We start from the raw sequence: 12,711 nt of genomic DNA, 5'->3' as shown, positions 1-12,711 counted from the left end.
CCCAAAAACAAGCGTTCAAATCCGGGCAAACCAAATGCGCACTGCTGCCCTGGTCCTTCCAAGGATCCAGGCCTCTTGGCCAGCAAAGCTAACCCAAAAACAAGCGTTCAAATCCGGGCAAACCAAATGCGCACTGCTGCCCTGGTTCTACCAAGGATCCGGGCCTCTTGACCAGCAAAGCTAACCCAAAAACAAGCGTTCAAATCCGGGCAAGGCCAGTGGTCTGAACACCATGGGAGTCAGGGTTCCATGGCAGGCCACCGCGCGCAAAGGCCTATGTGGGTCACCAACGGTAAGCGATGGGTCAGAAAGAGCCAGGGGGGGGTCTTTGGTGATCAGTGCTTGCCCGGGATAAGTGAGGGTGTATTGGGCAGAGAGCGCGTGACATGAAGCCTCGGAGGCCAATGGTTCACCAGCGGCACCATTTACGCACCAGCTGAGACCTAAGTGCGCTCACCGGGGGGCGTTCGTTGGACCAGGGGGAGAGCTCACCAAGCCATGCCCGGAAAGAGACCACTCTCTCCGGCATGACCCGCGCCTGGAGGGGGTGGTAGCGCGTCCCTGGGTTTCGCTGACCTGCCGTCGAGGTTTCGATAACAGACTCAAAAGAAGGACTTAGTGCAATTTTCGATTTCGCGGTTGAACGAACCAGGGGTCTAACGAGGGCCCCGTTGCCCCAAAACAAGCGTTCAAACCCGGGCAAACCAAGTGGGCACTGCTGCCCTGGTCCTTCCAAGGATCCAGGCCTCTTGGCCAGCAAAGCTAACCCAAAAAACAAGCGTTCAAATCCGGGCAAACCAAATGCGCACTGCTGCCCTGGTCCTTCCAAGGATCCAGGCCTCTTGGCCAGCAAAGCTAACCCCAAAAACAAGCGTTCAAATCCGGGCAAACCAAATGCGCACTGCTGCCCTGGTCCTTCCAAGGATCCAGGCCTCTTGGCCAGCAAAGCTAACCCAAAAACAAGCGTTCAAATCCGGGCAAACCAAATGCGCACTGCTGCCCTGGTCCTTCCAAGGATCCAGGCCTCTTGGCCAGCAAAGCTAACCCAAAAACAAGCGTTCAAATCCGGGCAAACCAAATGCGCACTGCTGCCCTGGTCCTTCCAAGGATCCAGGCCTCTTGGCCAGCAAAGCTAACCCAAAAACAAGCGTTCAAATCCGGGCAAACCAAATGCGCACTGCTGCCCTGGTCCTTCCAAGGATCCAGGCCTCTTGGCCAGCAAAGCTAACCCAAAAACAAGCGTTCAAATCCGGGCAAGGCCAGTGGTCTGAACACCATGGGAGTTAGGGGGTCCACGGGAGTCAAGGGTCCATTTCTGAGCTGCTAACCCGTCTCCCAGCGTCCGTCACCCCGCAGCAAACATAAGACCCCATCGCAGACGGAGGCTAGAACGACGTGCGGCTGGTGCCCCATACACGAGCCCAGGGCCGGTGGTGAGCCATTCACAAACCCAAAGACCGATTGGGGCACCAGCGGTACGTCTTGGCCAGTTGGGTCACCAGCAGCACGTCTGTCTGATCCATGCGGTTTGGAGGAGTTAGTGTCCCCGGGCTTAATAGTGGGGTGCCCGGGCACGGCTGGTGATTAGGTGCAAATCTAGGGGGTCCTTTGGAACCAGCGCTCGCCGCCGGAGAGTGCGTGTACCTCGGGCAGAGCGCGCAAGGCACAGGCCCCCCCCCACCGCTGGATCTCAGAGGCCCCAGGCCAGGGAGAGGGGCCGGGCTCGCTCCCCAAGAAGGGTGCGTGTACCCCGGGCAGAGCGCGCGGGGCACAGGCCTCCCCAACGCTGGATCTCAGAGGCCCCAGGCCAGGGAGAGGGGCCGGGCTCGCTCCCCAAGAAGGGTGCGTGTGCCTCGGGCAGAGCGCGCAAGGCACAGGCCCCCCCCACCGCTGGATCTCAGAGGCCCCAGGCCAGGGAGAGGGGCCGGGCTCGCTCCCCAAGAAGGGTGCGTGTGCCTCGGGCAGAGCGCGCAAGGCACAGGCCCCCCCCACCGCTGGATCTCAGAGGCCCCAGGCCAGGGAGAGGGGCCGGGCTCGCTCCCCAAGAAGGGTGCGTGTGCCTCGGGCAGAGCGCGCAAGGCACAGGCCCCCCCCACCGCTGGATCTCAGAGGCCCCAGGCCAGGGAGAGGGGCCGGGCTCGCTCCCCAAGAAGGGTGCGTGTGCCTCGGGCAGAGCGCGCAAGGCACAGGCCCCCCCCACCGCTGGATCTCAGAGGCCCCAGGCCAGGGAGAGGGGCCGGGCTCGCTCCCCAAGAAGGGTGCGTGTGCCTCGGGCAGAGCGCGCAAGGCACAGGCCCCCCCCACCGCTGGATCTCATAGGCCCCAGGCCAGGGAGAGGGGCCGGGCTCGCTCCCCAAGAAGGGTGCGTGTACCTCGGGCAGAGCGCGCAAGGCACAGGCCCCCCCCACCGCTGGATCTCATAGGCCCCAGGCCAGGGAGAGGGGCCGGGCTCGCTCCCCAAGAAGGGTGCGTGTACCCCGGGCAGAGCGCGCGGGGCACAGGCCTCCCCAACGCTGGATCTCATAGGCCCCAGGCCAGGGAGAGGGGCCGGGCTCGCTCCCCAAGAAGGGTGCGTGTACCCCGGGCAGAGCGCGCGGGGCACAGGCCTCCCCAACGCTGGATCTCAGAGGCCCCAGGCCAGGGAGAGGGGCCGGGCTCGCTCCCCAAGAAGGGTGCGTGTGCCTCGGGCAGAGCGCGCAAGGCACAGGCCCCCCCCACCGCTGGATCTCAGAGGCCCCAGGCCAGGGAGAGGGGCCGGGCTCGCTCCCCAAGAAGGGTGCGTGTGCCTCGGGCAGAGCGCGCAAGGCACAGGCCCCCCCCCCACCGCTGGATCTCATAGGCCCCAGGCCAGGGAGAGGGGCCGGGCTCGCTCCCCAAGAAGGGTGCGTGTACCTCGGGCAGAGCGCGCAAGGCACAGGCCCCCCCCACCGCTGGATCTCATAGGCCCCAGGCCAGGGAGAGGGGCCGGGCTCGCTCCCCAAGAAGGGTGCGTGTACCTCGGGCAGAGCGCGCAAGGCACAGGCCCCCCCCACCGCTGGATCTCATAGGCCCCAGGCCAGGGAGAGGGGCCGGGCTCGCTCCCCAAGAAGGGTGCGTGTACCCCGGGCAGAGCGCGCGGGGCACAGGCCTCCCCAACGCTGGATCTCATAGGCCCCAGGCCAGGGAGAGGGGCCGGGCTCGCTCCCCAAGAAGGGTGCGTGTACCCCGGGCAGAGCGCGCGGGGCACAGGCCTCCCCAACGCTGGATCTCATAGGCCCCAGGCCAGGGAGAGGGGCCGGGCTCGCTCCCCAAGAAGGGTGCGTGTACCCCGGGCAGAGCGCGCGGGGCACAGGCCTCCCCAACGCTGGATCTCAGAGGCCCCATCAATGGTTCACCAGCGGCTCCATCAATGGTTCACCAGCGGCACATCTTTACGCATCTAGCGCCAAAGGTCCAACAGGAATACGTTATGCCTGGCGCTCACCGGGGCTTTGGTTAGACCCAGGCCCGAGCCCACCAAACCATGCCCGACGGGAGACCACCCTTCCCGGCCTGCTTGTCGGGACGTCCCGCGCCTGGAGGTTTTTGCCCGACACCCACAATCTCTGACCTGCCATCAGGGTTTCGGGAAAGGCGAAAAAATATGGACTTAGTCTCTGGCAGTCCAGTCGCCAGACCCCACGGTGACTGATCGATAGGAGCTAGTGTGGCGCCCCAGGGGCTAGGCCCCCACCCAGGCCCCCCAAAGCACCAATGGGGTCGGCCTCTATGGGTGTGGCAGATCCTCCCCGTCCTGGGCGCTCTATCAGGGAGGCGTGGGGGTGTCCCTCCGCACACAGCGCCCCCCCTTCCCGCCCCGATCTGTGGGTAAAGGACCCAGATGGCCCGTCTGGCTAAATGACCCAGAGCTTGTCTGCTGCTCAGCCTGCCCGCCAGCCCGCCCCCCTGGACTCCGTTTCCCCCGCGCCGATACTCGGCCCGTGCCCCCGCCCCACGCCCCTCGCCCTGCGAGGGCTGGGGGATGTTCGGTGGGTTCGGTCGAGTCACCCGGCGCCGTGAATCGAGGCCCCAGGGGCAGCGTAGGGAACGAGCTGGTGTGGGCTTCGATTCTACCCCCGCCCGAGTGTGTGCGTCTGCATCCCGTCCGTCCGCCCGCAACGCCGCCCACCCCCTGGGTTTATCCTTGCTGGCTCCCGGCTGACCCCCACCCCGCCTACCCTGCTCCCGGGGGAGTGAGGGTGGTTGGTTGGGAGGGGAAGCTAGTGGACTCCGGCGAGGTGAAACGTGCCAGGGTCAGTGGTGCCGGGGTTACGGGCTGTCTGGACCCCCCTTTCGATGGTTGGTGCGTATCCCATGTTGGTTGTAGCAGGTCACAAAAGCTCCCGCGGCTGGCGCGTGTGGAGCTGTCCCCCCCCGATGGGGCTCAAACAATCAATCCCCTTTTTGGGGTGGAAAAAGTGAACGTGAATGGCTGTGGAAAAGCTCCCGCTGGCCAGAACAGCAAAATGAAGGGGGGGATAGGGAGTGAGGTGGGACACCCCTTCCCCAACTCGAGTCGTGACAAGAGAGAGAGGTGTCGAACCGCTGACCGGGGCAACGATGAAGGGGCGGTGGGGTGAATTGTTTAACGGGACACCCCCTCTGGTTCCTTTGAAAAGGGGGGAAGGGAGTGAGGTGGACACCCCTCTCCCCCCTACTTGAGAAGTCGTAACAAAAGAAGGCTTGAACCGAATGGATCTCCGTAGGGCATCGGCTTACACCTCCTGGTGCGGGGGGGTGTCCTTCCCCTTTAAGAAATACGGGTCCACCAACGTCATGACGCGGAAGTGGACGCCGCCTCCGGCCGCTTATTAACCGCCGCACGTGGCGTGCGGGCCCCTTTCCCCCTCTGCATTGGCTCTGGCACGGTCATGGCTGAATGTGCCCTATGCTTCAACGTCTACAGCCGGCTTGCGCCTCACCTGACGGCCGTTCACAAGGTGGCCAACTCGGACGAGAAGCGGCTGCTTCTCGCGCTGGCCGCCGGCCGCGTGGACACGCGGAAGACACCGTGCCCGGTCCCGGGATGTCGCCGGACGCCAGCCCGCCTAGACAGGCACTTGAGGCAGCACGCGGAGCTCTCGACCTCGGGAAGGAAAGAGGCTATGGGGAGGGCGAAACGCCGGAAAGTAGCTCGGGAGTTGCAGTGGCTGAGGTCCACCCAGCCTGCAATCCCTGTCGTGTCCCAGCTAGCATCGTCCTCCGAGGGGGAGCGGGACTCGGAGGACCCAGAGGCCGGCCGCCCGTGCGCCGACCGCGGCTGCAGGCGCGCCACCGAGCGCATACAGGCTCAGCTCACGGACCTGGGGAAACAGGTTACCAAGATGCGGTCCACCCTGCTCCAGATCACACGCCTCTACCGGGAGCTGAGGAAGGGAGAAGGGGGGAGAAGGAGGAGGAAGCGGGCGAGGAGAACCAGGTCGCCTCCTGCACCACCGGCTCCCGGGCGAGGCGCGGCCGGAGGTCCGACGCCCCCCGAGCCTCCGGAGGCTTTGGAACCCTACCCGTTCCCGGACCACGTCCCCGCGCTGAGTTGAGTATATTTCAGGCACGTCACTGTCGCTCTGCTGGGTGTGTGGCTTCGGGGAAGTTGACTCTTGGTTGTGCTCGTTCCACAGACCTTCTCTTGGGGGAGTTCGAAGGGTACCAACTGGGCAGCGAGCCCACCCCCCGCCTGCGGAACAACGTCACTTCGAAGCTGGGGAGAATCAAAGCCTTCCTTGGTTACATGGCCAGGGGCACCGCGGAGCCAGGGGACTTCCTCTTCCTCAACCAACCAGCCCGAATCCGAGCGTGGGCCGCCCGGCTAGGTCAGACGCGCATGGCCGAGCCCACCAGGCAGCACTACCTGAAGAACGTGGCTCAGTTCCTAGACTACCTCTCGGAGACGCCGCCGGCCGCCTGTCAGCTCTCCAGCACGGCTCTGGTTCTGATTCGAAGGGAGGTCAGAGCCCTCATCCGCGGCATACGCCGGCGTGTCGTCGTGCACGAGGTAAGGACCAAGCAGGCGAAGGAAAGCCGACTGATCCCCAAGGCCAGCCTGGTGCGCTGTCACCGGACCGCTGGGAGGAAAATTCCCGCCCTGCTAGGTAAGCAAGCCCTTCCGCCGTTCCAGCGATTCCCCCTGTTCGTTCTTCCGGGGCACCAACAGCCCTTGGTTCATCCAGCCACGTCTGTCTGCCCCTCTCCCCCGCGAATGGGACTCATTCGGGGGGGAAGGGGGGCAGACCGACGTGGCTGGATGAACCAACAGCTGCTGGTGGCCCGGAGAGGAATTGTGCGTTTCTTCTTCAGGGGCACCAGCAGTCCATGAACTGCTGGTGCCCCTGAAGAAGAAACGCACAATTCCTCTCCGGGCCACCAGCAGCTGTTGTTTGAGCTGCTGGCGCCCCGGAGAACAAGTCACCAGCAGCCAAGAGCTGTTGGTGACCCAGAAAGGAAATAGAACCGTCGGTGGTCTAATCTGTCTAATGTCCTTCACCAGATAGCCTCGAATCCAACCCAAGCACTAGGCAACAGTGGCGCTTCTATGGCTTTCTGACTGGCTACCTAACCTCCATCTCTGGGCACCGCTGTGGAGTCTTCCAGAATCTCACAATCCAGGAGGTTGAAGAGGCCTCCAGAAGCCCCGACGAGTCTGCTTATGTCATTAACGTGAGTATGGCGCAAGTAAGGTGGGGGTCACCAGTAGCATGCTCTCTCACTCACTCACTCACTCACTCACTCACTCACTGCTTGTTCTCTGATGGCAGATTACCACTCACAAAACAAACAGAGCCTTTGGGGCGGCTCAGCTGTCCCTAAACAGGGAGGAATACAGCTGGTTCCGCAGGTTTTTGGCGCTGCGGGCTGGTCTCCCCGGAGGGAGCCAGGCTACCTATTTCTTTTTCACTTCCAGAGCCAGTCCTTGTCGGACCCTGAACAAGTACTTTCAGTCTGCTTGGCTCAGTATGGGCCTTCCAGGCAAACCCACCTTTACTGACGTACGCACTGCGATCGCGACTCATGTGAGTAGGCATTGTGACGCCCCTGTAACTACCAGCGGCGGCTTCTATCCTAATCAAGCTTCTGTCTCTCTCCGACGCAGGCAAAGAATGCACACTCTTCAGAGGATCGCCGCAAGGTGGCGCAATTCATGTGCCATGACACTTCAACCTCAGATAAGTTCTACGCACTTCACCTCGGACCTCTCCAAGCACGCGAGCGCCGCAGACTCTTTGAAAGGGCCCTGGTGGAGGAGGAGGAGGAGGAGGAGGAGGATGGGGAGGCAGCGGGCACTGAAAGCCCCCCGCGGAAAGGGCGCAAGAGGACGGAGACTTCCGTCTCTCCCCTGGTAAAAATCACATTCTCTTTGGCGTGGACAGCAGAACGTGTGGCATTGGCTAACTTCCCTTTATGTGTCTCTTTTCCAGGAGGGAACCAGCAGGAGGACGCTGCCATGGCGCCCTGCCAAAGGGAAAAGCCAGGGCGCTCGCCCGCTCGAACAAACAGAAGACTCTGAATCGTCCTGAATAAATATTGTACAACTTAACGGTCAAATGGTGTTCAGTGTCTTCATTATTCCTTTTATTTATTATCTGTGTGGTAAAAGTAAATTCAGTGGGGACAAAAATGAGCCCTGTCTTCTTAGTTCAACGCTGTATGCCTGCTGCGTCCAGGTCCTGCCTTGGCTACGTTCCGATTGGGACAGATTAGCCCTAACTTGTGTGTTAAAAGTGTCACGTGGGATGCCCTCGTCCAGGTTCTGCCTTGGCTACGTTCCAATTGGGACAAACTATCCCTGCCTTGAGTGTTAAAAGTGACTCGCGGGACGCCCCCGTCCAGGTTCAGCCTTGGTTGATAGCTCATAGGGAGAATGAATCCCTTTTCCAGCACAAGGGGGTGATGGGCTGGACAAATCTGTCCAGGTCTGCAAATGCTTTGAACGCCCAGAAGGCCTTGAGTCCAATTCTGTATATTAGCAAGCTTCTCCCGGGACAGCTCGGTCCTTAGAGATGCATGAATAGGTCAGGACAGGGCAGCTGTGGAGTGGAGGTTAACTTTATGGAGGCAGTATTATACGTTTTAATAGTAATATTAATATGCACACTGTCGCTATTACTGATTTTATTAATGATGGTAATGCAACAATACCGCTTATTAATGCAGACAGATCATAGCTTCAGAGCCAAACGAGTGCTTTAAATCATATGTTATTCTCCTTATTTATTTCAATTTTATTTCAAATAGCAGGCATATGAATGTTTAAAGTTTTAGGTAAAGACGTCAATTTATGCCCACACTTGCAAGCTGACCCACGATCAGACAATTCGTATAACCGGTAAATAAATTTAGTAAAATCAGCTTAACCGAGTCATCCCGCTTTACGGAGCCTATTATCCAACCAACATCAGTGTTAGGGAAAAGCTAAATGTTACCCTAATGTCATTCAAAACAATTACTTCGTTACATTTTAAGGCATTAGTGTAGCCAGAAAAATACCTAAAAAATATGCCTAAATTCAGTTATTACCGTGAAAATTTGTTTGGCACGGATAACAGGCAACTTAATAGGCTATAAAACTTTTTTCATCATTTTAAATGTAAAAATAAATATTTATCTTAGGCTATCGTAAGTGTATTTTTTTTTCGTGATATTGTCTGCTTGTCATTTGTAAACCATCATAAACCATTAGGTTACTAGGCCTACCCGTCATTATTAATTTATAATAAATTTACATTTTTAGTTATTTAAATTTTAATAACTTGTTTTCAGGTTATTTTTATTTTAGGGCCATGAGCTACAAGTCAAAACAAATTCGATATGCTGTAATATATTTAATGTTGTTTAATTTTGTATAAGCAAATAGCAGTATAGCCTTAATTACATATTTGTAAAAGATTGTGAGAGGTTTCTCGGTTGATCCGCGGTAATTGCACTTAAGCACTATATACCTATTCCATTTATATCACTGCAAACTTGACTTCGCAGGCTGGTCATCTTTAAATGCAAAAGGCATTTATTATACCTTGACTGCTGCTGAATAATGGGATGTTTCTCTACACAACTGTAAAAGTGCGCTTTTTAGCAATGTCAAAATGAAAGCAAACGTTCAAAGGGCTATGCGTTTTGTCAATTTTAGCTTAATTGTAATCATATTAATAATAATAATAATAATAATGAATAAATTAAAATATTATTTATAGTGTAACCTACTGTGGGACTGTGCAGTGAACTATTTATTTTTATTAAAACATTTTATTAGGCTACATCTTCCCGAACAACTAATGTGAAAATAACTGGCAGTTGAGTCTCTGCTAAAATTTATTTAACAGCAAATTTCTTCTGAGTTTCTTCCTTTTAGAGCTCAAGAGAGTTGTGTTTAAAGATTTAGTTGACCAAAACATGTAATTAATTAAGCTGATCGTCTCATGTCACCCACTTTTCTCCCTTGTGAGTTGAGTGCGCCTCCATCGCCGTGTGCGCGTTTTATTTTCGGGCGCACCTGACCTGACGCGGGGACCGGATCTCTGGACTATACGACTAGCTTTAATCTCACAATTTTTATAATTTAATTGCTATATATATATCATATATTTTAAAATATTTAAATGTGTGTTCTAAAGGTTGGAACGACGGGAGAGTTTGTAATTAATGACAGAAAGAATTTTAAGTTTTTACTTATCCCCCTATGCCCTATTAATTTAGAACAATATAACATTTAAACATTGTATGATTAAAAATAAAAAAGCATTAAGATCATCTCTCTTAGGTGTAATTTGCTTTTTACCTATTTTTACAGTTTAGTTTTAGCGATCTTCATATTTACAGTTGTGCTCCCTTTGCAGTGCACTTTAAAAACACTGATGTCATTTTGAACATAGCCTTAAGTTAAAGCTATATGTGACCATATTTAAAAGCGAAATTTATGTTACATCTCCAAAGCTTGTGAAAACAAAAAGCATACGTGAAATCTTTTGATTTATATAGGTTATTTATTAAATATCTGTATGACACGGGCCTGCCGGTTAGAACTTTCTGCTCTGGTTTACAAGTGTCAAATTGTAAAAGTAGAATTTTCTAAAAATAAATAAACAATACCCTACTTATTATTATTATTATTATTAGTAATAATAATAATAATAACAAGAAGAATCTCCATTATCATCATTAATATTATTATTAAAAAAAATTAATTTCTAATACACAAAAATAAAAATAATAGTTATTATCATCATAGTCATCATTATTATTATTATTATTATTATTAAATTATTATTTTTTAATTTCCTAATATATAATAAATATTAAATTTCATTTTATAATAAATCGCCTATTATTTATTTATTCATAAGATTTATTTGCAGAATCTGGGGGCAACACAACTAATTTATACATGCACCTTTAACGCACCTACTTGATGTTTAACTCTGGGTGGGTCGCCGGTAGATAAGATCAATAGCCATAAATCCGCAATGCATACTCTCATTTTAAAAATCACGCGACCATCATCTTACAATTTTGAAATAATAAATAATCTTATTTATTAAAACGAGTGATTAAGCAATGCAGCGCCATTAATAAGCCTAGCCAACTGCAGAGAAACAAAGCAACCATTGCGGCATCCGCAGTGATTACTTTTTCCGAAGTTCAGCTCTTCTTTTTTGCACTTGTTTATTATGCGTTTATTGTTAAAAAATCAATAATGAATAGGCCGACAAGAGTGTATTCTGTGTGTGTGCGTATGTTATCACTGAACAGAAAGTTGCTTTGTATGTCTGGCAATATTTCGGCTTTTAATCGAATGAAAAGTTAATTTAGATTAGCCAATATTTTTTTTAAAAATGCAGTAAAGTAACTTTGACATGAGGCCACATCGAATCTGGGGTCTGATCTCATCTCGTTCTCTCTCGCTGTCATCCAGACACTTGATACAGACGCCACACAGTCCCAAAACGGTACCAGCTGACAGGTAGAATAGCTGAAGCTTTTGCGAAATCTGTCAAAATACAGCGCTGAAATTAACAGGCATATGTCTTTGAGCCAAAAAAGTCTTTCTGTAGGATATGTAAAAACGCAAGAGCCAGTGTAGAAGTTGTGTCGCCTAATAATTATATTTATTCTAATAAAATGAAAACCAAAATAAACAATTCATTGCATTTTTTGTTTGATAAAAATATACAGAAACGAAAAAAAAATCAAAGGGTGGCTAGTTTTTATTAATGTGTTTTAATATTAATAAAAATATGCTCAGCCTATTTAAGCTTAATGGTTACACCGCGAATAAATGTCTCAGTCATTTAAAACATGCAATTCATAACACACCAGCAGGGCTGCGTTTCTCAAACAACTCACCACTGCACTATCATACGATGCATTGTTTGGGGAAAGAACTATGTAGTGACGAATGTTTCCCAAAATTCTCTGTCGCTTACCCATCTCTTGAACCACGTTAGTTATAGCGTAAAAGGCCCATATGTTTTAAACGGGGAGAAACTACTTTTTTAAAAGAAGAACCCCATCATTTATTTGTGCAAATAATATTGTTTTACAAGCACGCATTTAAAATAAAAATACTAAAAATATTAGTTTTGCCAAAAACATGCACTCGCTTTTTATATTAACTGACATATATATTAATGCCACATATAGATCCAATGTTTCATTTACTAATAATATTAAGAATGTGACATATACTAAATCAAATCACTTACAAAAGCTAACACGTATTCTATATTCATATATTAATCATATGAATAAATGAATAATGAGGCTGTTTATTATAAAATGTATTTTTTATTATATATTAGGAAATGAAAAAAATCCTAATTTAATCATAATATTAATAATACCAATGATGATCATGATGAGGATGATGATGTCTGAAAGATAACATTATTAGCGTGAAAAACAAATTATATATATATATATATATATATATATATATATATATATATATATATATATATATATATATATATATTAGCAATAAACTGTAGTATGGTTCAAAAACATATTTTTACTATAGTTTTTTCATGCGAGTAGCTTACAGTTGTTACGTCAATGGCAGAAAATATATTTCAGTTCAGTAGAAAACTTATTTCTCCTTTGTATTATAGTATCAATTAAAAAAATGCAGATTTCCTTTATGTCTCACATTCATATTTTTTATTTCCTGCTCTCCATCTTAATTTTATGAGTCACCAGAATCTCTTGATTAAACCCAAAGTTCTGCTGATAATTTTTTTTTTTGCAAGCATTCACTTTAATAAGTCAATAACAGATTATTAATATCCAATTAAAGATCATTTCACCAACACTGAAAAAAATAATTCAGAGACGATTCCTTGAATTTACTAATTTTTTTTTTACATTAAGTGGTTGTAAACAATTTATTTGTGTTAAATTTAAACAAACAAATTAAGTTGAACATTATTTAACTTAATTTGATTGTTTAAATTCAACACAAATAAATTGTTTGCAACAGTTCTGCATGTAACACTTTTTTCAGTGAAGCTCATACCACAGTGCTAAAAACATGATGCTTTTGATTTATACAACTAACAATCTCCCTAATAGAGCATGTGCTGACTACTGACAATTTGTAAAGGTAAAAAATAATATAAGTACTGTTCAGTAACACTCTTTTTACTAATACGGTTCAAGTATAATTGAATAAGACTCCCAATTTATGAATAGTTAACTGGTAATCTG

General features: G+C 50.4%; 1 protein-coding gene across 6 annotated transcripts; it reads left to right on the top strand.

The window, feature by feature from the left end:
- The first annotated feature begins 3,667 nt into the window (after positions 1-3,667).
- LOC108183685 (uncharacterized) lies at positions 3,668-7,557 on the top strand. 6 transcript variants are annotated; one of them, XM_068219918.1, is made up of 6 exons: positions 3,668-5,550; positions 5,637-6,107; positions 6,503-6,672; positions 6,771-7,025; positions 7,106-7,351; positions 7,431-7,557. In XM_068219918.1, the coding sequence occupies exons 1-6, from the start codon at positions 4,890-4,892 to the stop codon at positions 7,527-7,529; spliced, it is 1,902 nt and encodes a 633-aa protein (XP_068076019.1). In that variant the 5' UTR covers positions 3,668-4,889; the 3' UTR covers positions 7,530-7,557. The 6 variants fall into 6 exon arrangements, with proteins under 6 accessions (XP_068076019.1, XP_073803606.1, XP_021331170.1 ...); XM_073947505.1 differs by having other exon boundaries at positions 3,668-6,107; XM_021475495.3 differs by having other exon boundaries at positions 4,759-5,550; positions 7,106-7,557.
- The last annotated feature ends 5,154 nt before the right edge of the window (positions 7,558-12,711 follow it).

Source organism: Danio rerio, chromosome 4, assembly GCF_049306965.1.
Source record: "Danio rerio strain Tuebingen ecotype United States chromosome 4, GRCz12tu, whole genome shotgun sequence".
Lineage (NCBI taxonomy): Eukaryota > Metazoa > Chordata > Actinopteri > Cypriniformes > Danionidae > Danio > Danio rerio.
The sequence above is the reverse complement of the archived record's forward strand: the minus strand, read 5'-3'. Positions and strand labels throughout refer to the sequence as shown.

Coding starts and splice junctions, on each gene's coding strand:
- LOC108183685 (XM_073947503.1), top strand. CDS start 4,907: ATGCTTCAACGTCTACAGCCGGCTTGCGCCTCACCTGACGGCCGTTCA. Junction 6,108..6,502: donor GAAAATTCCCGCCCTGCTAG/GTAAGCAAGCCC, acceptor GTCCTTCACCAG/ATAGCCTCGAATCCAACCCA. Junction 7,352..7,430: donor AGACTTCCGTCTCTCCCCTG/GTAAAAATCACA, acceptor TCTCTTTTCCAG/GAGGGAACCAGCAGGAGGAC.